General features: G+C 42.3%; 1 protein-coding gene across 2 annotated transcripts in view; it reads left to right on the forward strand.

Annotated features, from left to right (window-relative positions):
* LOC126335290 (uncharacterized) overlaps window positions 1-26,198 on the forward strand; it is a 152,852-nt gene that overhangs the window by 54,667 nt on the left and 71,987 nt on the right. For both annotated transcript variants that reach the window (XM_049998378.1, XM_049998379.1), the window contains exons 3-4: window positions 5,875-6,095; window positions 20,857-20,989. In XM_049998378.1, coding sequence (XP_049854335.1) covers window positions 5,875-6,095; window positions 20,857-20,989 — 354 coding nt within the window. The remainder of the gene's footprint in view (window positions 1-5,874; window positions 6,096-20,856; window positions 20,990-26,198) is intronic.

A 26,198-nucleotide genomic window follows, 5' to 3' on the forward strand; every position in this document is an offset into this window, starting at 1 on the left:
CCACTCTTCAGTAAAGGTCTTCATGAGACCCTCGCACAAATTCTTCCTCATCGTTTTTATTTCTCTTGTCAATAATCTAAGCATCCAACTTGCACAGATTTTTCTGTACCCTAGTGACTGCACCAGTGATACCACACTACCAAATGACAAATGTGTCATTTCATCAAGCTGTCGTGTCGTCACACATCTGTCATTTTGGATGATTTGATCAATGGTCTCCTTATTGAAATCACTCACTTCCGTCGACGTTCTACCGCATCGTGGATAGTCCAGTAGAGAGAAATCACCTTCTTTAAACCTCTGCAACCACTGCTGGATACTGCTGCGGTCCACTGTGTCCTCCACATAAACAGGGAGCAATTTGCTGTGAATAGACGTGGCAGAGTCATCGCAGGTCTTGAAGAGGAACTCCATCACCGACCGTTGTCGCAAACTGACATGTTCTTCACGGTCCATTATGATTCACCTGTAAATAAAGAAAATATTTTTATATACCAAATTATACCTAAATGTTGCAAGTATGTTCACAAAAAATTTCATTCTCCTCCTGCAAAAAATAAAAAAAATCAGAGACGACTGTGCAGAACTCTGTGAAAACTTTCTGAACGCCCTTTGTATTACTATACATAGAAGTATGATTGTGTGCCCTACGCTAGCTTTGTAGAAGAAATGCCGCAATGTGAAGAAGAAATAAATATAATAAAGAAACTCGCTTAACGCAAATGCCGGGATGATTCATGTACATCTACAAGAGTACGCTGCATGTGCTAGGCAGAGAGTTCGTACGGTCACTTTCAGACTATTACTGGACCGTCCCACTCTCTAATAACACACGGGAAAAATGGAAACCTAAATCTTTCCTTGCGAGATCTAATTTCTCTTGTTGTATTAGGATGACCGTTTATCGCTATGTAAGTACGAATCAAAAAAATTATTTTGATCCTTGGAAGATAAATCTGATGATTAAAATTTCGTTTAAATGCTTTGTTTTCAACATCTGCCGTCCCAATTCCTTTAACCTTTCGTGACACCGTTTCTCCTATTTCACGATAATGCAAAACGAGCTGCTCTCCTGTAATTTTTTTCAATGTCCTCTGACGATCTTACCTGATGCGGATCCCACACTGCGTAGCAATACGCCAGAAGCGGATGGACAAGCGTAGTGTAGGCAGTCTCTTTGGTAGACCTGTTGCATTTTCTGAGTGTTCTGCCGACACAACGGCCTTTGATTCGCGTAATGGTTCCATTATAGACTGCTCGTAATTGTGATTTCTAAGTATTTCGTTGAATCGACGTCTAAATTTGTATTATTTATCCTCTACCTGAAATTTAACGGATTTCTTTTAGTATTAAGGTGGATGACCTCATACCGTTTAGAGGCAACTGCACATTTTCTGCACCATGTAGATATCTTTTATTATATGGTAAATGACATCAACAGCTAACAATCAAACAGGGCTGCTCAGAATGTCTCCTAAATCGCTTATAGAGATTAGGAACAGCAGAGAGCCTATAACATTTCCTTCGTGAACACCAGATACCAGTTCGTTTACACTAGATGACATCTCCCCAGTTTCTTCTAACTGTGGCCATTGTGACAGGAAATCATGAATCCCATGACAGACGATAATCCATCGGCGAGAAATGTAATTATATTCCACTGGAGAGCAGCGGTGCCATCTTCAAAACTAGAAATATGGAATCAACTGGAGTGACCCTCAGTCATTACTTTGCAATTCGTGATCTAATGGTTATCGATGCTGCCTGTAGATCATGGGATCCCGGGGTCGATTCCCGGCATGGTCAGAGATTTTCTTAGCCTGGAGACTGTATTTTTTTTGTCCTAATTACGAGGGCTATTCGGAAAGTAAGGAACGATAGGTCGCGAAATGGAAACCACAGTGAAAATCAAAACTGTTTTATTTGCTACTTCTCTACGCAGTCGCCGCTCAGACTTAGACATCTATCGTAGCGTTGTACCAACTTTTCAGTTCTCTCTTTATAGAAGACAGACGCCACTGCTTTTCGACAATTTTCTACTCTGCAGCAGGAGAGGAGAATCTTCGAAATATGTAGGAGCATCTTCAGGTGTTTCCCAGACAAATATGTTGGGGTCCTTGGTGTTCATGTTGTGTAGTGACGACCTGACGGAAAATTATAGGCCCTAATAGCAAGCTAAAACCTTTTGCAGTTGATTCTGTGATCTACAGTGAAGGAGCATTTGAACACTTCGCATAAATACCGCGTTAGATATTCATAAGATTTCAGAATGGTTCAAAGATTGTCAACTTGCTTTAAACTTCGTGCGCTACAGAGAACAAATTCATCATAATATCCTTTGGTTTCAGTCGGCTCATACAGATATTAGGTCGATGCATAAGCTATTAGAGTTTTTGTTTTGTATGTTGTTATTCCAGACGTTAAGGGCTTATTTATCGATTGTAATTTTTTATTTGTAGTTCACTGTTGCTATTTGAGTTTACGTATTGCCATTTTGTCATTTGGAGATAGTGAGTGGAGCTGTGGACGCTAGAAAAATGGAGTGCCAGTAAGAGAAATCGGAACATTTCCGGGATATTCTTCTGTTTGAATTCAACAGATGGGTGACAGAAAAATCTTGATATGGCGACGACCTTGCCATAGCCGTACAAACCTGCACACTTGAGGAAGGAGAAGCTACATTATCTAGAGACTTAGAAATTCTCAACACATACTAGAAAGCTTGGAGACTCAATCCAAATGCAGCAAAGACAGAAGTCTGCACATTACATCTAAACAACAGAATTGCAAACCAGCAGCTGAATGTCAGCCTCTGCCAACAAAAGGTTAGAGACCCGAAACAACATCGTACAGAAACTAGCTGGTACAACACGGGGTGCCAACGCATCGACTCTCTGTGCTGTATCACTTAAACTGGTGCACCCAGTTGCCGAATACTGTGCTCCAGTGTGGCAACATAGTGACCACACGAGGAAGCTGGACGTACACCTGAAAGAGTCAATGAGGATTATTACGGGCACATTAAAATCCGCCCCCATTCCCCTGGCTGCACACCATCAGCAACACCCCACAACCTGAATTACGACGCCAAGAAGCAATGAATCGAGAACGGAGGAAACTAGACGACTCCGACTACTCACATGACCTCCCAATTCATACAGTCTTAAACAACCCTCCCCCAGACGGCTTAAAATCTAGCAATCGACTGTGGCATAATGGAAGGAGAGTGGCACAAGAGAAGATGCTGCAACAGTAGCACATCGAGGTATCCAAGACCCAACTACCAGCCTCCAGGATTTCATCTGCAGAGAGGGGAGTGGACAAGGCTGAACAGAATAAGAACTGCCCACGCCAGATGCAACGCTATGGTGCACAAGTGGGGACTCCGAAACTCTCCAGCCTGTGATTGTGGGGCCCAAGAACAAACTGTTCAACATATTGTTAGAGACTGTCCTCAGTGGAAGTATCCTGGACCATATAGTGTCTTTATTAATGCTACTCCCTTTGCTGTTAGTTGACTTCAATCATTAGATGTTGAACTGTAACTGAATGTATCTGCCTTATTTAACATGCAATTGTATCAGTCAAAGTAATCAGTAATATTAAGTTAGTAATTTCCACAATTTAAAAATATGTATACCAACTGAAGTGAAGTTGCTCGGCCACCATGTGAAAATTTGTAAGTAAAAATGAAAATTCAATAAATTAATAACTTGTATTTCACTGAGTTTCATTTCGGTATATTCACTGCGGCATACGGCACTCGCGGCTAAAAATCATGCGGCACTGCGGAGAAACTTTTTGAACACCCCACAGTACCAACCTAATACTTAAAGCGACCAGGTTGCCAAACTGAACGATCACGACGGCTCAACTATAGGTGAGGAAGGAGGCAGAATGCTTTACATTGGCAGGAAACTGGAAAATGCAATCACTCTATAACGGAGACTACTTACAAAACACTCGTATGACTCATTTTGGAATATTGGTCTGTTAAGTTACCTGTATGATGTAGGGGTAGAACAGAGACACCGAGTGAATACAAAGAAGGGCAGCAAGGTTGGTCGCAGGCTTGTTTGGCCTACAGGAGAGAATCTCTGATGTGCTGCAGAGCTTTAATAGACAAATGCTTGGGAAGAGACGTTAATTGCCCGGTGAAAGCTTTCTTGCAGAACCAGCACTAATTGAGGAATATGGCATTACAGACCAGAAATCAGTACCCAAAACAACCAGCTCTGGCCGTAATAACGGCCTTGATACGCCTGGGCAAACAGAGCTTGGATGGCGCGTACAGATACAGCTGCCCATCAGCTTCAACACGATACCACAGTTCATTAAGAGTAGTGACTGGCGTATTGTGACGAGCCAGTTGCTCGGCCACCATTGACCAGACGTTTTCAATTGGTCAGGGATCTGGAGAATGTGCTGGCCAGGGCAGCAGTCGAGCATTTTCTGTATCCAGAAAGGCCCGTACATGACCTACAACATGGGGTCGCGCAGTATCCTGCTGAAATGTAGGGTTTCGCAGGGATTGAATGAAGGGTAGAGACACGGGTCGTGACACATCTGAAATGTAACGTCCACTGTTCAAAGTGCCGTCAATGTGAACAAGAGGTGACAGAGACGTGTAACCAATGGCACCCCATACCATCACGCCGGATGATATGCTAGTATGGCACGACGAATACACGCTTCCAATGTGCGTTCACCGCGATGTCGCCAAACACGGATGCGACCATCATGGTGCTGTAAACAGAACCTGGATTCATCCGAAAAAATGACGTTTTGCCATTCGTGCACCCAGGTTCGTCATCGAGTACACCATCGCAGGCGCTCCTGTCTGTGCTGCAGCGTCAACGGTAAAAGCAGGCAAGGTTTCCGAGCTGATACTCCACGCTGCTGCAAACGCCGTCGAACTGTTCGTGCAGATGGTTGTTGTCTTGCAAACGGCCCCATCTGTTAACTCAGGGATCGAGACGTGGCTGCACGACCCGTTACAGCCATGCGGATAAGATGCCTGTAATCTCGACTGCTAGTGGTACGAGACCGTTGGGATCCAGCACAGCGTTCCGTATTACCCTCCTGAACCCACCGATTCCATATTCTGATAACAGTCATTGGATTTCGACCAACGCGAGCAGTAGTGTCGCGATACGATAAACCGCAATCGCGATAGGCAACAACCCGACCTTTATCAAAGTCGGAAACGTGATGGTACGCATCTCCCCGCCTTACACGAGGCATCACGACAACGTTTCTCCGGCCAACGCCGTTCAACTGCTGTTTGTGTATGAGAAATCGGTTGGAAACTTTCCTAATGTCAGCACGTTGTAGGCGTCGCCACCGGCGCCAACCTTGTGTGATTGCTCTGAAAAGTATATCACAGCATCTCCTTCCTGTAGGTTAAATTTCGCGTCTGTAGCACGTCATCTTCGTGGTGTACCAATTTTAATGGCCAGTAGTGTAGAAGCTCCAAAGAAGAGCAGCACGTTTCGTTTTAGGTTCGTTTATTAAGATCAAAAGCGTAACGGAGGTGTTCAGCCGACTCCAGTGGCAAATGCTACAAGAGAGGCGCTGAGCAACACTTGGTGGTCTACTGTTAAAGTCCCAAGAGAGCACGTTCCTAGAAGTGTCAGTCCATATATCGCCTCATCCTAGGTTCATCTCGCGAAGATGTCATGAAGATAAAATCAGAGTGATTCGAGCCCACACTGAGGCTTATCGACAGTCGTTCTTCCCGCGGATAATACGAGACTGGAACAGGTAAACAGGTACACAAAATACCCTCCACCACTCACCGTAAGGTGGCTTCTGGAGTATAGGTGTGGATGTAGATGTGAAAACTTCAATAACGTTACTGTTTTATGCTCACAGTTCTTGGCGCCGCGGGTCCCTGAAGGCACGAAGGTAATCGCTTGCGATGCTTGTCCGGAAACGGTGGAACACGCTAAAGGGCGCAACTCTGTGCCCGACGTGATCATACACGATTTGTTTGACGTGACTGGGAAGGACTTGCACAACACTTCCGTCTGGAAACAAGGGCCCTACTGCAAAGTGTTCAGCCTGATGCAGCAGCTGTGGTTGCCAGAGAACAGGTGAGTGCCAATCATTTCTGATCCTCTTCCCAAATTTTATTTCCCTTCCTTGATTGCTTCTTTAAGTACCAGTTACACAGTAGGTAACCCTGCCTCAGTCATTTCGTAACACAAACTTGTGTTTCTTGACTCGTTTTTGCTAATGGCCCGCTTTCGGGTGTTTAGGCGAGTCGTTGATCCCATATTTCTCCACGGTATTTCAGCGACCTACCGGGTGCAGCGAGCTATACCGTTATACACTTATCAAGCGGAACAGTATTACCAGCGACCTCCTATGGATACAAATCTATTCAGGCAGTAGCAGCGTCACCTGGCGAGGAATGGCTACTATTCAGACACACACACACACACACACACACACACACACACACACACACACACACAAGATGCTTCTATTTCGAAGGCCACTCCAAAAGAATTGCACTCTATTTTTTAAAAATCCATTTTTTATTCTACATGTTTGAAAGTTTTACAGGGTGTAGATACGTCCTTTAGGAACAATATTTACATTTCTCCCCATAATTTCCATCCCTCTCAACTGCGTTGCGCCATCTTGGAACCAGCGCCTGTATACCCACACGGTAAAATTCTGGACCAACCTGTTGGAGCCACTGTTTGGCAGCGTGCACAAGGGAGTCATCATCTTCAGCAGTCACCAATCCTCAATATTGCCGTGCCAGCTTTCATCACGTAACCTGCTTCCCCACCGACTAACTGTACTGCTATCGACAGCAGCATCTCCATACACCTTTTTCAACCTCTTGTGGATATTTCCTACTGTCTCGGGTTTCACTGTACAGGAATTCTATGAGAGCACGTTGCTTCTGACGAACGTGAAGTGTAGCAGCCAACTTGAAGACATGCTGTGACTGCGCCACTCACGGGAACAGGTTGAATTAAGTTTGAAAACAAGCAGGTTCAAAATGGTTCAAATGGCTCTGAGCACTATGCGACTTAACTTCTGAGATCATCAGTTGCCTAGAACTTAGAACTAATTAAACCTAACTAACCTAAGGAGCAATTTAAATTGGAAATACCACGTATATAATTCTGTGGGGAAGGCGAAACAAAGACTGCACTTTGTTGGCAGCACACTTAGAAGATGCGACAAACCCACTAAAGAGACAGCCTACATTACACATGTCCGTCCTCTGCAGGAATATTGCTGCGCGGTGTGGGATCCTTACCAGCTAGGATTGACGGAGGACATCCAGAAAGTGCAAAGAAGGGCAGCTCTTTTCGTGTTATCGCGCAATAGCGGAGAGAGTGTCGCTGATTTGATACGCTAGTTGGGATGGCAGTCACTGAAACAATGGCGGATTTCTTTGTGGCGAAATCTATTTACGAAATTTCAATCACCAACTTTCCCTTTCGAATGCGAAAATATTTTGTTGACATCCACCTACGTAGCGAGAAATGATCATCGTAATAAAATAAGAGAAATCAGAGCTCGGTCGGAAAGATTTAGGTGTTCTTTTTTCCCACGCGCCATTCGAGAGTGGAATGGTAGAGAAGTAGTACGATGCATCCTCTCCCAGGAACTTAAGTGTGAATTGCACAGTAACCATGTAGATGTAGATGTACCAAGGCCTCATTGTTTCACGCCACAACGCGTGGCTGCTGTTATCCGTGCCAAAGGTGGACACATCGGCTAATAGGTAGGTGGTCGTAAATGTTGTGTCCGATCAGTGTATGTACTCACTGACTAGCTCAAAGGGTCGGCGGTTATCACATGTTTATGTTAAAAATCTGTAAATAATAAATCACAATGGACATACTTACAACTTTTTCTACGAATTCTTACACTACTTTTTTAGCTACGTTATCGCCATACGGATAAAAATAGTTAATAACTCTTAGGAAACTGTTTATTTGTTACTTTGTCACTGCTCCTGTGGGTTAGCACTGTCATAACCAACAAAGCTGGAAAAGTTTGAGAGCAACTATGTGGCTTTTACTGTCTTACATCAGGCAGGCATATGCCAGAGACACTGGACATAAGAAAGAAAGAAAAGTGCAACAGTATATTCACAAAGTAACAATGTTACTTGTTCTGTAGTGACAGAATTAATACAATAAGCGTTTCCGAACTTTCGTGTTAGTTCTCCTGTACTTTCGTGTTAGTTCTCCTTTACATTAGAAAACATGATACTAGAGAATGCAAATTTCTCACATAAGTAAACTGCAAAAAATATGTGTAAAAGACTCAGGAGGAAACTATGTGAGTTTTAGGTAAGTGTAGTACCAAAATAATAAAGAAATTTTTGATTTTTATTTTCTTCATTATTCATACGAAGGGTTGCAGAACAGTAATTATGCATTGGACATTTGTTGCAAACTGCTACATCTCTTTTTATTGATAGGATGTGGGCCTTTATATTTTCTTGGTCTCTAAAATGATATGCATTGCGTCTCTGTATCAGTTTCAATTAAACATTTAAAAAGTCAACATTCATTTAATCTTTGACCTTAGTTGACATTGCCATCTGCTTCCTATTTCTCTTTCAGTGGATGTAGATTGTACTTCTTCCTAGAAATAAATACATATAAATGTTTGTGGAGAAATACAGTAGCAAAATGAGTATATTATACATCGGTAAATAGTAATAGTAATAGCAATAGCAATAGCAACAGCAGACGAATATTGACTGACAGGAAGGAACGAAACAGGAATCCACCTGGTAGAGCTTGGCACAAAGCATGATTTAATCATCGCTAACGAATCATGAACGAAGGTTGTATACATGAAAGAGATGTGTAGATACTGTTAGGTTTCAGATTGATTGTAATATGATAAGAGAAGATTTCTGAATCATGTTTTGAACTATGAGACATTTGCAGGGGCGATGTGTGGGGGATTCGGATATGACAGTTGGCTAATGTTGGACTGCATGGATACATGAGGGCAGGCATATTCGTCGACGAGGTTGTGGTCTACCAACTCTGATCACCGCAAAAGGGGAATGCCGTATTTTGCATCAAGTAAGTCGTAATCTGTTACATCTGTGCCTACTATCCAAGAAAAAGTAATGGACTCCCTGCACATTCTGTGCAGTTACGCAGCATTGGTCGACGTTGGTTACTGTGCTAGGCTGCCGTTAACACCAAAATACGAACACCTGCGTTTGGAGCGGTACCGTGAACGGAAAGCATGAATTGCTGAAAAATGGCGTACCATTGTGTTTCGCGATGATCTGTGGTTCTGTACTACCCAAGATGGCTATCATAGGTGCGTATGGCTTTGACCTGGCGAGAGATCCCATTCTTCCGATGTTTTGGTGGGGCACAGCGTTCTTACTTCTGCCATCATGGTGTGAGGAGTCTTCAAATGTTGTTTCAAGTCAGAGACAGACGTGCTGCATCGGCATACGTTACCTCTCATGCCATTTTTCAACAGGACAATGTTTGTCCACACAAGGCGCGACTCTCTGCGAAATGTGTGCGTGATACTGAGTTACTACCGTGGCCAGTAAGATTCGCAGACCAGCCCGTGACAGGCATGTGGCAGGCAGCTGTGGCCGAGCGGTTCTAGGCGCTTCAGTCCGGAACCATGCTGCTGCTCCAATCGCAGGTTCGAATCCTGCCACGGGCATGGGTGTGTGTGATGTCCTTAGGTTACTTAGGTTTAAGTAGTTCTAAGTCTAAGGGATTGATGACCTCAGATGTTCCCATAGATCTTAGAGCCACAGGCATGTGTGGGACCAGATCGGACATCAACTCCCTCCCAGTGCCAATATCCACTATATCCAGGACCAGTCACAACAGCCGTGGACTGGGTCGAGACAGGAGACACTCTTCGCAAGAGAATCATTCCATGAGTTCAGGTAATAGGGAGCGCTCCGTTATACTGATAAGAGGGCTCATACTGCAAATTCAAACACTGAAATAACGTCACATACCCTCTAAAGGAATTTCGTTTGCCCCTTTCTGGGTGAGTCACTGCTCTCACCAGTCAATGTACTTACGACAGCACAGTTCTCAATGATCCTACGGGCACAGCCAAGGCACTGGAAAGGTTCTTCATTAGTTTCAACTAAATAACAGTCAAATCTCTCAAGCACATGTAATACAGAAAGTTCCTCCCAGATTAAAAATGTGTGCCGGACCGCAAAATGATTTGGATAAGACATCTGACTGGTGCGAAAAGTGGCAATTGACCCCGGAATAAAGAAAAGTGTGAAGTTATTCACAAGAGTACGAAAAGAAATCCGATAATTTCGATTACGTGATAAGTCACACAAATCTGAAGGCTGTAAATCAATAAAATACTTAGGGATTACAATTACAGGTAATCTAAATTAGAACGATCACATGGATAACGTTGTGGATGGAGCAAGCCAAAGACTGCGATTCATTGGCAGAACACTTACAAAGTGCAACAGGTCTACTAAAAAGAATGCTTACAACACGCTTGTCCGCCCTATTATGGAGTATTCCTGTGCGGTGTGGGATCAATATCAGATGGGACTGACGGATGATATTGAAAACGATCAAAAAAGGGCGGCTCGTTTTGTATTGGTGCGAAATAGGCGAGTTAGTACCGCAGATATGATACGTAAATTGGAGTGGCGTTTTTGGTTGCGACGGGATCTTCTCATGAAATTTCAATCACCAGTTTCCTCCTCCGATTGCAAAAATCATTCTCTTGGCACTCACATACATAGGGAGAAATGATCATCAGATAAAATAAGAGAAATCAGGTCTCGCACAGAAAAATTTAAGTGCTCGTTTTTCCCGCGCGCCGTTGGAGAGTGGAACGGTAGAGAGACAACTTGAAGGTGGCTCATTGAATCCTTCGTCAGGCACTTTATTGTCAATTGCAGAGTAATCACGTAGCTGTAGGTGTAGATGTAGAGACTCGAATTCTGGGCCTTTGCCTATCGCGGGCAAGTGCTCTTCCATCAGATCTACCCAAGCACGACTCATGACAAGTCCTCACAGCCTTACTTCTGCAGAGTGAAAATTTCATTCTGAAAACATCGTCCAGTCTGTGGCTAAGCCATGTCTCAGCGATATCCTTCCTTCCAGAATTGCTAGTTCAGCAAGCTTCGCAGTAAAGTTTCTGTGAAGTTTGGAAGGTAGGGTACGAGGTACTAGCGGAAGTAAGGCTGTGAGGACAGGCCTGGGTCGCGCTTGGGTAGCTCAGATGGTAGACCACTTGCCCGCGAAAGGCAAAGGTCCTGAATTCGAGTCTCGGTCCGGCACACAATTTTAATCTGCCAGGAAGTTTCATATCAACGCACACTCCGCTCCAGAGTCAAAATTTCATTGTGGAAACATGTAATACACATTTATCCCATTCATAAAAAACTTGTCTGATAGAAAGGAACAGATAACTTAACTGGTAGCAGAATTTCAATCGACGGCCATAATCTCCACATCAAAAGTTAATAACTAATTGTCTCCATTGCTATAAACACATCCATTACGTCCAATTCCATTGACTGCTCAAAGGATGCTTGTAAGAGCTGTAATCAGTATGACTGACGCGGAACTGAGATTTGTCTCTCAACTTCACAGACGATGTGCAGACTTAATGGACGAATAAAAAATTTGTGCAAATGTTGGGATTCGAACCCAGATCTCCAGCTCACGAGGCATCCTTTCACAGTGGCTTTACACAGCTGCATGGACCACCCTAACACGCCTCCCTCCTAAATCCAAATTCCCATTCATGCTTCACAGCACTTGGTGTTCCCCCTAAACTGAAACAGCATCGCAGCCGCTCTCCAACTGTGTTGGAGTAGCACCACAGCATCGAACGAAAGGGAAGATCCTGACGAAACCCAGCTGTAGCTACTTTCAGCAAATAAAACTATGTGATCCAGAGACTTTTTTATGTCTCAAACATCTGTGATGTATACGAGAATAAGAAGATTGAAACGAGGAATGAAAATTTGTTAGCGTAGTCCATGTAGTTGTGCAAAGCCACTGTGCCAGGATGCCGTAGTGGTTAGCGTATCTGCCTAGTGAGCAAGAGACCTGGTTTCGAAAGCTGGCTTCGGTACAAATTTTCATTCGTCTCTTAAGCCTGCATATATACGTCACAGATGTTTGAGACCTGAAAGTGTCTCTGGAACCATATAGTTTCATTTGATTGCAGAAGGTACTGGAAATAGCCATAATTAACATCGATGCAGCTCTGTGCTCGGTTTAACAAACCGTGAGACACGCGTAGCTGGCCGACCTGAGTAATAACTACTATAGTGTGTTCAGGAAGAAAAGGGTTAAACGTCCCGTCGACATCGAGGTCATTAGAGACGTAGCACAAGGTCGGAATGTTAGAAGAATGGGGAAGAAATACGGCGATGCCCGTAGAAACGATCTTGCCATTTTCCTCGAGTGGAAAACTTAAATATGGACGGCCGAAAGCGAATCTGAACCGTGGTGGTGATGGTGGTGGTGGTTAGTGTTTAACGTCCCGTCGACAACGAGGTCATTAGAGACGGAGCGCAAGCTCGGGTCAGGGAAGGATTGGGAAGGAAATCGGCCGTGCCCTTTCAAAGGAACCATCCCGGCATTTGCCTGAAACGATTTAGGGAAAGCACGGAAAACCTAAATCAGGATGGCCGGAGACGGGATTGAACCGTCGTCCTCACGAATGCGAGTCCAGTGTGCCGACCGCTGGGCCACCTTTCTCGGTAGGGTTTTCAGTATTCTGCTGAAGCACTTTCAGTGTTGGAAGAAATAGTACGCCTGACCCTTCAATTTGCCCCACTGGTAAAAGTCGCGGGGAAGAGCTCAAGCGATCGAGGTGACCACGAGATGGCACTGCCTCTGCTCACTGCCATCTCCTCGTCGAACACCTCATGCGCTAGTGACGAGATTGTAAACGCGGTGCAGCTGTTGCTTCGTCTAGCTGAAAATATCCATACCTTTCCTCTTCTGTGAGTTGATTCAAATGTGGATTAAACAGTTTCTGGACACACCGGTTATCATTAACAGTTCGATGAAAGAATCTTATTACCACACGGACACCAGACATTGCGCACCAAACACCAGTCTTGAGAGTCTGCAGCGTCTGTTCCAAGTTGGTTGGTTGGTTGGTTGGTTGGTTTGGGGAGTAAGGGGACCAAACTACTGGGCCATCAGTCCCTAAAATGATACTGCCGTTAGCTCCTAGTACTGACGGGGAGTTTCTGATCCACAGTGCTGCATGTTCTTTAAGTTCGGTTGCCATAACAGGGTGAACAAGACTCCATCCGAAAAAAATAAAAACTGTGGATCTAAGAGTCTGCATCCAATTGACAAAGAAAGCAACTTAATAACGCAGCATGCGAAAGTTCGTCTTCAAGCTTTAACTCAAGCACAACATTAAATCTGAAAGGATACAGATCCCTCTGGTAGATGCCACTTTCCTGAGGAAAACCAAACTGTACATAGGATGGACATGGCACCCAAAGAGAGCCGGCCGCGGTGGTCTCGCGGTTCTAGGCGCGCAGTCCGGAACCGTGCGACTGCTACGGTCGCAGGTTCGAATCCTGCCTCGGGCATGGATGTGTGTGATGTCCTTAGGTTAGTTAGGTTTAAGTAGTTCTAAGTTCTAGGGGACTGATGACCACAGCAGTTGAGTCCCATAGTGCTCAGAGCCATTTGAACCATTTGAACCCAAAGAGAGATGCACACTTCTGTTGATTCATTGTGCCTTGAATAATGCGAGATCACCCATGAAATATCACGAAATCATTCCCCAGACCATAACTTTTCCTGCTTCTGCCCGGATCTTTCCGACCATCGTCACAGGAAATTTGATTTTAGACGTTTCACGTCGTCCACGACAACAGGCGATGAAAATAAACATGATTCGTCCGAAAAGACCACCTGTCGCCACTCACTGGACGCCCAGTTGCGGTACAGGCGTGCAAATTCCAGTCTTCGTCGCTGATCAGCAGCAGTCAGCATCTGTGCATGAGCCAGTAGCCTGCTGCTGAGACCTATACGTAGCAACGCTCGTTGAACTGTCGTTGGGCGAATACTTTTGGTAGCTCCTTGGTCCATACGGCGGTCAGGTATTCAGCGGTTGCACGTCTATTCGCCCTTACACATCTCCGCAGCCGTAGTTCACCCCTATCATCCATGTCCCGTGGTGTATCACAGTTGCCTCGGCGCCGGCTTTGTATTGCGCCATTTTGCCATGCACGGTAAACTTAATCACTGTCGCATATGAACACTTTACAAAGTTAGCCGTTTCGGAAATGTTTCCCCATTTGGGCCAAAACTCAACGATCGTACCATTTTGGACGTCAGATAAGTCGCTCTGTTTACCCATGACAATGTTAACTGGAATACTCTCTTTCAAATTCTAAAGGTGGCAGGGGTAAAAAATAGGGAGCGAAAGGCTATTTACAATTTGTACAGAAACCTGGTGCCAGTTATAACAGTCGAGGGGCATGAAATGGAAGAAGTGGTTGGGAAGGGAGTGAGACAGGGAGGTAGCCTCTCCCCGATGTTATTCAATCTGTATATTGAGCAATCAGTAAAGGAAACAAAAGAAAAGTTTGGAGTAGGATTTAAAATCCATGGAGAGAAATAAAAACTTTCAGGTTCGCCGATGATATTGTAATTCTGTCAGAGACAGCACAGGACTAGGAAGAGCAGTTGAACGGAATGGACAGGGTCTTGAAAGGAGGATATAAGATGAACATCAACAAAAGCAAAACGAGGATAATGGAATGTAGTCGAATTAAGTCTGGTGATGTTGAGGGAATTAGATTAGGAAATGAGACACTTGAAGTAGTAAAGGAGTTTTGCTATTTGGGAAGCAAAATAACTGATGATGGTCGAAGTAGAGAGGATATAAAATGTAGACTGACAATGGCAAGGAAAGCGTTTCTGAAGAAGAGAAATTTGTCAACATTGAGTATAGATTTAAGTGTGACGAAGTCGTTTCTGAAAGTATTTGTATGGAGTGTAGCCATGTATGGAAGTGAAACGTGGACGATAAATAGATTGGACAAGAAGAGAATAGAAGCTTTCGAAATGTGGTGCTGCAGAAGAATGTTGAAGATTAGATGGGAAGAGGTATTGAATAAAATTGGGGAGAAGATGAGTTTGTGGCACAACTTGACAAGAAGAAGGGATCGGTTGGTAGGACATCTTCTGAGGCATCGAGCGATCACAAATTTAACATTGGAAGGTAGCGTGGAGGGTAGAAATCGAAGAGGGAGACCAAGAGATGAGTACGGTAAGCAGATTCAGAAGGATGTAGTTTACAGTAAATACTGGGAGACGAAGAAGCTTGCACAGGATAGCGGCATCAAACCAGTCTCAGGACTGAAGACCACAACAACAAAAACGCATTCCGACAAACCCCCAACGCTCGTCCCCGCCCGACAAGCCTTATACAGGGTGATTTCTCCACCGTGTTCAATCTCTAGGGAGTGATCGATGAGAGGATACGGAACTAAACAGGTCTAATGAACTTATGTCCGGAAAAGCATTGTTTCCCTGCTAGAGACCATTTACTCAATCAAACATTGTTGTAGAGACTGCTGTCTAATACGCGCTTTACCATGCAGCTACAGTTACAGTATGTATTGAAAATGGTTTCCAGGTGTCTCAATGCATGCGCGTATGCGCTGAAACATGTTCTGTCTCACACGTTCACAACGACCAGGCTGCATCCGAACAGTGTCAAAGGTAGCATGAATACGCTGCTCCAATGTCTCCACATCTGGAATGGGCCCTGCATACACTTTTGAGATGGCCCCATAACAAGAAATCACATGGGTTGAGATCAGGTGAACAAGCAGGCCACGCAACTGGACCCTCTCGTCCGATACAACGTCCAGGGAAGAACGATTGAGATGCTACCATCTGAGCTACCCAAGCACGACCCAGGCCTTACCGGCAAAGTGGTCTGGAGCGTCATCATATAGGAGCCCCATAATTCTTCGAATCATCAGTGGCACTTCTTCCAGCAGGGGAGGCAAAGTCACCCGCAAGAAACTCCGATAGTTCCGACCTGTTAGCTGATGTGGAAGGAAGACTGGTCCCAAAATACGGTCGGTAATTATCCCGGCCCACATAGTCTGGTTGCACGGATGCCGATGATTCGCTGTCACCATACCGTCTGGGTTCTGCATACTGTCCCACAGATAGCTGCTGTGAAAGTTAAAGATATGAATCCGCGTAAAGGTGTCCTCGTCTGTTAATAGGATGGGTGACAGAAATCCCAGAATCGTGGTTGCCTGGTGAAGAAACCAGTGACAAAACTTCCCGATGTGGAAGTCTGTCGCTAGTAAGGCCTGCACACGCTATAAGTGATAAGGGTAGTAACAGTTGTCGTGGAGAATGTTCCACACGGTCGTCTGGCTTACTCTGTACTGGCGGGCCAACTGCCTGGTAGTGACACGGCGGTCGCCTTCTACAGTGTTAATCACATATTCCTCCAACGCCGGTGTCCGAACGTTTCGGGTACGTCCTATATGATTCCCTACTTCCTGAAACGATCCAGTCTCTGCCCAACGGCGAAACACTGTTGGGAACGTTGAATGCTGTGGTTGTTGTCGGCGGGGATAGGTCACCCGATACAACCTCGCTGCCCGCTGCTTGTTGCCATTTGCCTTTCCGTAAGTAAACACCATGTCGGCAAACTCTCGATTTGAATGCAGAACCATTATGTAAGACATTGTATCACATACGCTACAAGGTGAGTCAGCAAGAGAAGTGAATCGAACACAACATTACCAATTATTATGCCAGGAGAGGGCGCTAGCGCATGATATGCCAGGAACAGTACCACCCTCTGTAACTGTGTCTGCATGGTACAGCGCGTATTAGACCGCAGTCTCCGTAAATGTGATTGAATAAATGGTCTCTAGCATAGAAAACAGGCACTTTTGGATATAAGTTCATTAGACCTTCTTTTGTTCCGTATCCTCCCATCGATCAATCTCTAGATTTTGTACACCGGGGAAATAATCACCCTGTATATCTTTCACTGATAGTGGTGCCATCTGCCGTCTGAGAGTGATTCTTACACGTTGACGTCGAACAAAGGCGGTGGTCACATTAATGTGACTGGACCATGTGTAACTCACATTCTTTAACAAGAAATCACTGGCTTTAACATACAGCAACAGTTTGTGACGATACTGACGCCGTGTGATTACAGCAAAGACAGTCTGCGCCTCTTGCAGTCAGCGAGACGAGCCTCAAACTCACGCCCAATTCATAACAGATGGAGACAGCATTCATTCATGCTGCAGTCTTGCGATTGTCTCTCTCCGTCACTCTTTATGCACGTTCACTCGTACCTTTAAAATGCAATTGCTAGAGACTTCGAGAAACGAGAAATATCTGGGATGTACATTATATGTACTTTTCATTTCAGTAGATCCATGATGAGAATATCATCCAGGATGTAGATCTGTCAGAAAAAAAGTATACACAATAAATATATACAATTATGCTAATGTAAAAAAAAAGTGTAAAATCTTATGGGGCTTAACTGCTAAGGTCATCAGTCCCTAAGCTTACACACTACTTAACCAAAATTATCCTAGGGACAAACACACACACCGATGCCCGAGGAAGGACACGAACCTCCGCCGGGACCAGCCGCACAGTCCAGGACTGCAGCGCCTGAGACCGCTCGGCTAATCCCGCGGGGCTATGCTAATGTACCTTCCATGTCTTTCAAGAGGAATGTGGGAGGACGCGATCCAGATTGAGGTTTTCTGTGATTTCTCTAAATCGCTCCAGACGAATGTGGGGTTGCTTCCTTTGAAAGGGCAAGACCGGTTTCTTTTCTCATCCTTGACACAATCCGAGCTTATGCTGTGTCTCTAATGACATCGATGTCGACGGGCCGTTAAATCCAGTCTTCCTTTCTTCCAAGTCGAATGGTCCTCATGTATCTGGAAGAAGAAAAAAATCTTCAATATATTTTCGTTTAAAGGTAATAAATAGTTTGTCACAAAATACTTAAATGTTCCTGATCTATATTAACGACATAGGTGACAATCTGAGTAGCCGTCTTGGATTGTTTTCAGATGATGCTGTCATTTCTCGTCTTGTAAAGTCATCAGTTGATCAAAACGACTTGCAAAATCATTTACATAAGATATCTGGATGGTGCGAAAAGTGGCAATTGACCCTGGATAAAGAAAAGTGTGAAGTTATCCACATGAGTACTAAAAGAAATCTGCTAAATTTCGATTACGCGATAAGTCACACAAATCTGAAGGCTGTAAATTCAACTAAATACTTAGGGATTACAATAACAAATAACCTAAACTGGAACTATCACACAGATAATATTGTGGGTAGAGCAAACCAAAGACTGCGATTCATTGGTAGAACACTTGGAAGGTGCAACAGGTCTACTAAAGAGACTGCTTACACCACACTTGTCCGCCCTATTCTGGAGTATTGTTGTGTGGTGTCGGATCCACATCAGGTGGGACTGACGGATGACATCGAAAAAGTAAAAATAAGGACAGCTCGTTTCGTATTATCGCGAAATAGGGGAGATAGTGTCACAGACATTATATGTGAATTGGAGTGACAATCATTAAAACAAAGGCGTTTTTCGTTGTTACGTGATCTTCTCATGAAATTTCAATTACCAGTTTTCTCCTCCGATTGCGAAAACATTCTGTTGGCACCGACCTACATAGGGAGAAATGATCATCACGATAAAATAAGAGAAATCAGGGACCGCACAGAAAAATTTAAGTGCTCGTTTTCCCCGCGTGCCGTTCGAGAGTAGAACGGTAGAGAGACAGCTTGAAGGTGGCTCATTGATCCCTCTGCCAGGCACTTTATTGTGAATAGCAGAGTAATCACGTGGATGTAGATGTAGATGTAGATTGAAGTGCAAGTGTTAATGCTTACCGTATCCATGGCCAAAAAGAAATACCATTTTACAACACACTGATCGCATTACGGCACTGAAAGTGTATCGAAGGCAGATTGTGCTAATACTCAAATTATTTGATATTATTAGTGACGTACTAATAAAGAAGGAGTTGGCCACCAATAAATTCCTTGAGGCTTCTCTAAAACAGAATGTTAGTAGTAGTTAAACTCTTTATGACTGCTGGCAGTTCACCGACAATGTGTGTTGCTGAATAAAGGATATCTTTCTAGACCAAATCACGTGATCTTACATCTTTGTGAAGATTATTCTTATTTCTACTACTAATTCCTTCAACTGAGCTGTTGTTTTGACAAAAGGTATGCGACAAAATTAATTAAGAATTAAATATTTTTGGAAAAGCAGTTAGTATCTCCACTTTCCTGAATAGGCTTCTGCAGGATGATCTTAAGTTCACACCACAAATAATTCTTATTTCACGTTTTTGGGCCAAGAAAAAACTTAATTTGACTACATGAGCTACCCCAAAAAGTAATCCCGCGTGACACTGAGGACTGACAGTAAACATAGTATGCTAGTTTTTTTTAAAATTTTTATGTCTCAAATGTCTGACAACACTCGCATTACGAATACTGATTTGTTTGGCAGCTATAGCATATCTGAGATATTCTACTCCCAGCTGAATTTATCATCAAACTGTAATCCTAAGAATTTAACACTGTCAACCTCTTCTCTCTGTTTGTAGTTGTATTTTAAGTATATTCCGGCAGGAAAGCTCTTACCAATTCTGAACTCCAAGTACTATGTTTTTCAAAACTATAGCGGCAAGGAATTGGCTGGGAACCACTTATTAATGTCTACAAAGATTTCATTAAAAGATATTTCTAAAACTGTACTTAATACAATATTTGTATCATCTGCAAACAAAATAAACTTGGCATTTGTTAACGACACAGGTGATAGATCAAGAAAAAGTAAGGGTCGTGAGGTGGAATCTTGTGCGACACCACACGTAATTAATTCCCAGTTGGATGATGGCACATGGGTCCATACACGACTCTTTCCTGATGACGTCACTGTTTTCTGTCAAAGATTGGGATTTAAATCAGATTGCATACTTTATTGTTATCCAGTAATGTTTTAATTTACTTAAAAATATTGTGGTTTACACGGTGAAATGCCTTTGACAGATCACAGAATATATCGCCAACCTGTGATTTAATGTCTAATGAATTAAGTACATTCTCACTGTTTGTGTAGATAGCCTTCTCAATAAAGGAACCATTTAGAAATCCCAATTGAGACCATGACGATATATTATGTGTTGTCAGATGGTTACGAAGCAGATTGTATTTTACCTTTTCTAAAATTTTCGAAAATGTTGCAAAAGTGAAACTGGACGAAAATTAGAAGATATTTTTTTTATCTCTTTACATAAACAAAGGCTTATCTTCAGCATATTTCAACTATTCAGGAAATGTTCCACTGATAAAAAAACTATTTATACATATAACTTAAAATGTTACCTATCTCAGAAGCATACTGTTTCATAAACTCAGCTTATCTCCTTTCATAAACAAAAGTTTAAGTTAAGCATATTTCAACAATTCAGGAAATGTTGTACTGATAAATGACTATTTACACAAATTACTTAAAATATTACTTTCATAAACTTAGCTGCAATGGAGCAAGGGGTGCCTACTGGACAAAGGAAGATATTACACGGGAAGATAGAGGGTTTGTGTGGTGCTGACATAGAGGAAGGGACTCACATTTCAAGGCATGCTCACTTTTACACCACTAAACCTGAACTGTTTTCAATATCAGCAGCTCGTTGACGATACACAAAAGCAGTTAATTTTTAGTATTTATTTCACTAGTACATATTTATTTCGTGTTGGATCCATGAAATAATTGTAGAAATACTTTTTTGTTCAGACGAGCCATACAGAATATCCACAAGCTGTTGGCACCAGGAGGTGAGGCCATCTTCACTGTGGTGCCAAAGTTTTCCCTATGGGGTGGGTTTGAAGACACGATAGACGATCCAGAATGGAGGCAGCACATGCAGGTAGTTCCAGACGAAATCCTTGCTTTTTTAAAATATATTTTAGTAATTTACTTGTTTTTTCAAGATAGCGTAAGCGAATGGTTGTCTGCACCCAGCAGTGCATCACTAGATCAGCTTACGCATAGTGCGATGTTTTTTATTATTTACTTACTAATTTTTACTCTATAGTTTTTTGTTGTTAATGACATTTGATCCTACCATGTCATTAAACAAACAAACATTTGGAGAAAAACTCACAAAGAGCACTGTAGACATATAATATGCCTAAATGACAATAACAATAATAGTAACAACAATAAAAGTAATAAACATTCATTACAAGAGTTTATTTTCCAGAGTCAGATAATGGGAAAGGGACGAAGGAACTTGTTTGATCTTCGTCTGTGAAGACGTACTTTTTGAACATACACCTAGAAAAAGTTTCGCCTACAGGGCGCAAGCCAGTTTATGGCGTGTGTGGGAGAGGATAGATTGCGTACCACTGCTACTTGCCTGTTCCAGTGACGAGTGGGGACGCGAATTGTCGTCCATGGAGACGAATGCCTCGCCAATTTGCTGCCAATGTGGTTGCAATATCGGTCGGAGGATGGCATTCACGTTTCATACAGCCGTTACGGCGCCTTCCATGACCACCAGCGGCGTACGTCGGCCCCACATAATGCCACCCCAAAACAGGAGGGAACCTCCACCTTGTTGCACTCTCTGGACAGTGTGTCTAAGGCATTCAGCCTGACCGGGTTGCCTCCAAACACGTCTTCGACGATTGTCTGGTTGAAGGCATATGTGACACTCGTCGGTGAACAGAACGTGATACCAATCCTGAGCGGTCCATTCGGCATGTTGTTGGACCCATCTGTACCGCGCTGCATGGTGTCGTGCTTGCAAAGATGGACCTCGCCGTGGACGTCGCGAGTGAAGTTGCGCATCACGCAGCCTATTGCGCACAGCTTGAGTCGTAACACGACACCCGGTGGCTGCACGAAAAGGAGTATTCAACATGATAATTAAATCAAGATCCTAAGCTGCGGACAGGCGTTGACATACATCAACGGGGACAGTTGAAAATGTGTGCCCCGACTGGGACTCGAACCCGGGATCTCCTGCTTATATGGCAGACGCCCTGCCCTTGTGAGCCACCGAGGGCACAGAGGTTGGTGCAACTGCAGGGACTTATTCCTTGCACGCTCCCAGTGAGACCCACATTCTCAACTTAATGTCCACACACTACATTCGTAGCGCCCCTGCTCATTTCACTCATTACTCGCGGCAGACAATCTTACCGAGTCCCATAAGAGTTCTGGCAATGCGTATGCATCCGCACAGAAGAAGAAGGTCAATGGCTGGTTAGCCTTAACTATATGAAGACCTTCTTCTTAATATTATTCAACATGGTGGCGTTGCTGCCAGGGTTCCTCCGAGACATAATCCGTAAGTAGCGGTCATCCACTGCAGGCCTGAGCGAGGCATGTTGACAGTTCCCTTCTCTCTGTATGTCCTCCCTGTCGGAACAACACCGCTTTGTTTCAGTCCGAAACACCTATACACTTCCCTTGTTGAGAGCCCTTCCTGGCACAGAGTAACAATGCGGCCGCGATAGAACCGTGGTATTGACCGTCTAGGCATGGTTGAACTACAGACAACACGAACCGTGTACCTCCTCCTTGGTGGAATGGCTGTAAGTGATCGGCTGTCGGACCCCCTCCGTCTGATAGGAGCTAGTTCTTGGAACCGGGGTGATGCATTGCATTTTTTGATGTGTGTAAAAGACCCGTAGCAGTCCAACTGTACTGCGTAATAGAATTAAGGGATTACTTTTTGGAAATCACGCAATTCCGACCCATTGCCATGCTTAAGTTTGAAATTTTGCTCACTCCATTGTGTCATATGGTATCATATTTTGGGATAACTCCACAAACAGAGAAAAAAATTTTAGGCTACGGAAACGTATAATAAGAGTAATGAGTAGTGTAAATCCAAGAATATCATGTCGAAACCTATTCAAAGAATTGGGCAAATTAACCACAGCTTCTCAGTATATTTATCCTTTAATGAAGTTTGTTGTAAATAATACATCTCTTTTTCCAGCTAACTGCTTAGTACACAATATCAATATTAGGAATAAGAACAATGTGCATAAACATTTAAAATCACTTACTCTTGCCCAGAAAGGAGTCTAATATTCAGCAACGCATATTTTCAGTAATTTACCAGCAACCATTAAGAGTTTAGTTTCAGACAAGGCACAATTTAAACATAATCTAATAGAAGTTTTGGTGGCCCACTCCTTCTATTCCATCCATGAGTTTCTCAACAAGCGCAGTAGACCATTTTAATGAAAATTTATTATACTTTAATTTTTGACAAGTAACTACCTACTGTGTGAATGATTGATGCATGGAAAGCAGATGTAAGTCTTAAGTCTGTAAATAGTGGAAGTTTAATTTTAAATCTTATACATAATCTGACTGTTCTTAACTGAGGATCGCTGAAATGAATAATTTACTTTAATTTTTGACAATACTTGGATGTATCATATCAGCGCACACTCCGCTGCAGAGTGAAAATCTCATTCTGGAAACATCCCCCAGGCTGTGGCTAAGCCATGTCTCCACAATATCCTTTCTTTCAGGAGTGCTAGTTCTGCAAGTTTCGCAGGAGAGTTTCTGTAAAGTTTGGAAGGTAGGAGACGGATACTGGCAGAAGTAAAGCTGTGAGTACCGGGCGTGAGTCGTGCTTCGGTAGCTCAGATGGTAGAGCACTTGCCCGCGAAAGGCAAAGCTCCCGAGTTCGAGTCTCGGTAGGGCACACAGTTTAAATCTGCCAGGAAGTTTCATATCAGCGCACACTCCGCTGCAGAGTGAAAATCTCATTCTGGAAACCTGACTGATCTGACGTGTATACCTTACCTGTTTGTAATATTGGGTGTCTTAAAGACAAGATTAATTTGTTCAGCCATTCCCTTGGAATACATCACAAATGTTTATTTTTCAATTTATTTTATCCATACAACAATTATTCTAACTTGTTACATAGTTCATTACTTAATGTGTTGTATATTTTACCTAAGTTCAGTAGTTTCACATAGCATTTTCAGTTGAATAATTTCCTTCATTGTAGTCCTAATCCACCAATAACACCTGACATTTTTGAAAATCAACAGAGATACTCTGTATGCTCATAGTTTAAAGTCTTTGTACATACTAAAATTTTACTACCACATATATTGGAATTAATTAGCTATTGAACTTGTTAACTGGAAACTTTGTATGTGTGCTCCAAAACATCTGACTAGTAACGTGAAAAAAAGTACTCTTAAAACGTCCAATTACAGTATATGATCTAGAATTGCCGTGATGTCCTACTTTAAAACACAACATAACTGAACAAAATACTTTTGATACATGTGATCCCAACCAAACAAAATTTCATGTGACTATTTACAAATCGGATTGAATATAATGAATAGTTATAAATACTATTAAGAATGACTTTCTTATGGCACCATCACACACAGTAGCTGGATCAGTCCATGTGAAATCAACCAGTGCTCTGGTTCTTGACATGTCAGATTTTGATAACTTTTGTACATTCATAGCTGTAGTTGTTTTCATGAAAATTCTCAAACTACAATTTTTTAACCTTTCATTTTTAAGTTATTAATTTTTAAAATCTTCAAAATTATGATATTTTTGTGACATTTTGAAACCTTAAAATCACTATACCTCAGAAACTACTTGACTTACACTGTAAAATTTGTGAGTTTTTTTTCAATTTCTTAGAAGCTTTAAAAGTATGTGATGATATACATAAGAATGTTGAATTTCTCCAGGTTAAATTATCTAATTTTGAAAATTTCAAATTCAAATTTTTTATTTTGATAAAATGTATATTACTTCTACACCATTTGTTAATTTGTGTCCTAAATTTCATGATGGTGATTCACTGGGAACTTATTGAAACAAATTTTATTTTACTGGTAAATGCAGCACATCTTGTACAGTGTGTAGTGCTTAGGACTTTTTACTACATTGTACTACGTCAAAAACCAATTAAAATAATAAAATTTTTATTCTTATTTATTTAGTAACAATCAATTTATTACACTGTTAGAATTTAAATTTAATTTCACATTTGGCTTTGGCTATCCTATGTTAACTGAGAACATGTTTTAATATATGTACACCATAACAACATATGCTCAAAAACGACTACAAATAATTACTTACATGTACCTTCATTTTAAAAATAGATTGATATTAATCGATAGAATTAAATATAAAATGATGTGACTGTAATTGTTTAACAATATGTTATTTGTGTATCTTGAAATTAGAAATTGTTCACTCCTCTCCAACAAGAAAGCTGTTATGGTGATCCACTAACAATCTTATTGGAGTCCAAAACTATGTATTTCACTTTTCTCTGAAACTATATAACATAGTTCTCCCAAGCAATAACTACATAACTGGTGTAACATGTTATTTTTTAATTTCATCTGACACCTCTCACAGCTCTTCATTTTATAGTTAATGTGTTCTTCCAATGGCAGCTGTGGGATTTAATTTAAAAAGTGTGAGGATTTCTTATTGCAGTCAATTTATCTGGTCTTCTTGGTCAGGAAAAAGAAAGAATTGTTCCACAAGGATGTATGTATAAAAGATCTATTACTAGTTTTTCATCTCTGGATAGCACAGAGATCACTGATAATTTGTTGTCATAAATGCAAGAAATAAGTTGTGTAATCTGTTGAATAGCATGCAGCACATGACCCCACTTGGATTTTGTGAACATCAAAATCCTTAAATCCCTTTGGCTATGTTGATAGGAACAAATGCATGATACTTCTGAGTCCCTATGACTGCTCTGGCTTTATAAAATCTTTTGCCAAACTCCTTACTTATGCTGTATGGTCATAATTTGCCATGTACTTCAACAATTGATTAATATGAATGTTCAGAAAACCACTTCGACATTTATTTTATCTGCATTTATGAAGTCACTGGTTTCTTTCTGTATGAACATCCTCAAGTGACAAAGTGACACGTATGTGTCAATGTCATGATTTTAAATGCTTAACTTCCCTATAAAACATTGAACTGCATATGTCAGAATACACAGGTACAATATTCTGTACTTCATGGGCTATGCTTGCTACTTGTCATATTCCAACATGTGCCTTCCGGCATTTTATTGGGCGATTAAGCATTTT

The sequence above is a fragment of the Schistocerca gregaria genome, chromosome 2 (assembly GCF_023897955.1).
Source record: "Schistocerca gregaria isolate iqSchGreg1 chromosome 2, iqSchGreg1.2, whole genome shotgun sequence".
Classification (NCBI taxonomy): Eukaryota; Metazoa; Arthropoda; class Insecta; order Orthoptera; family Acrididae; genus Schistocerca; species Schistocerca gregaria.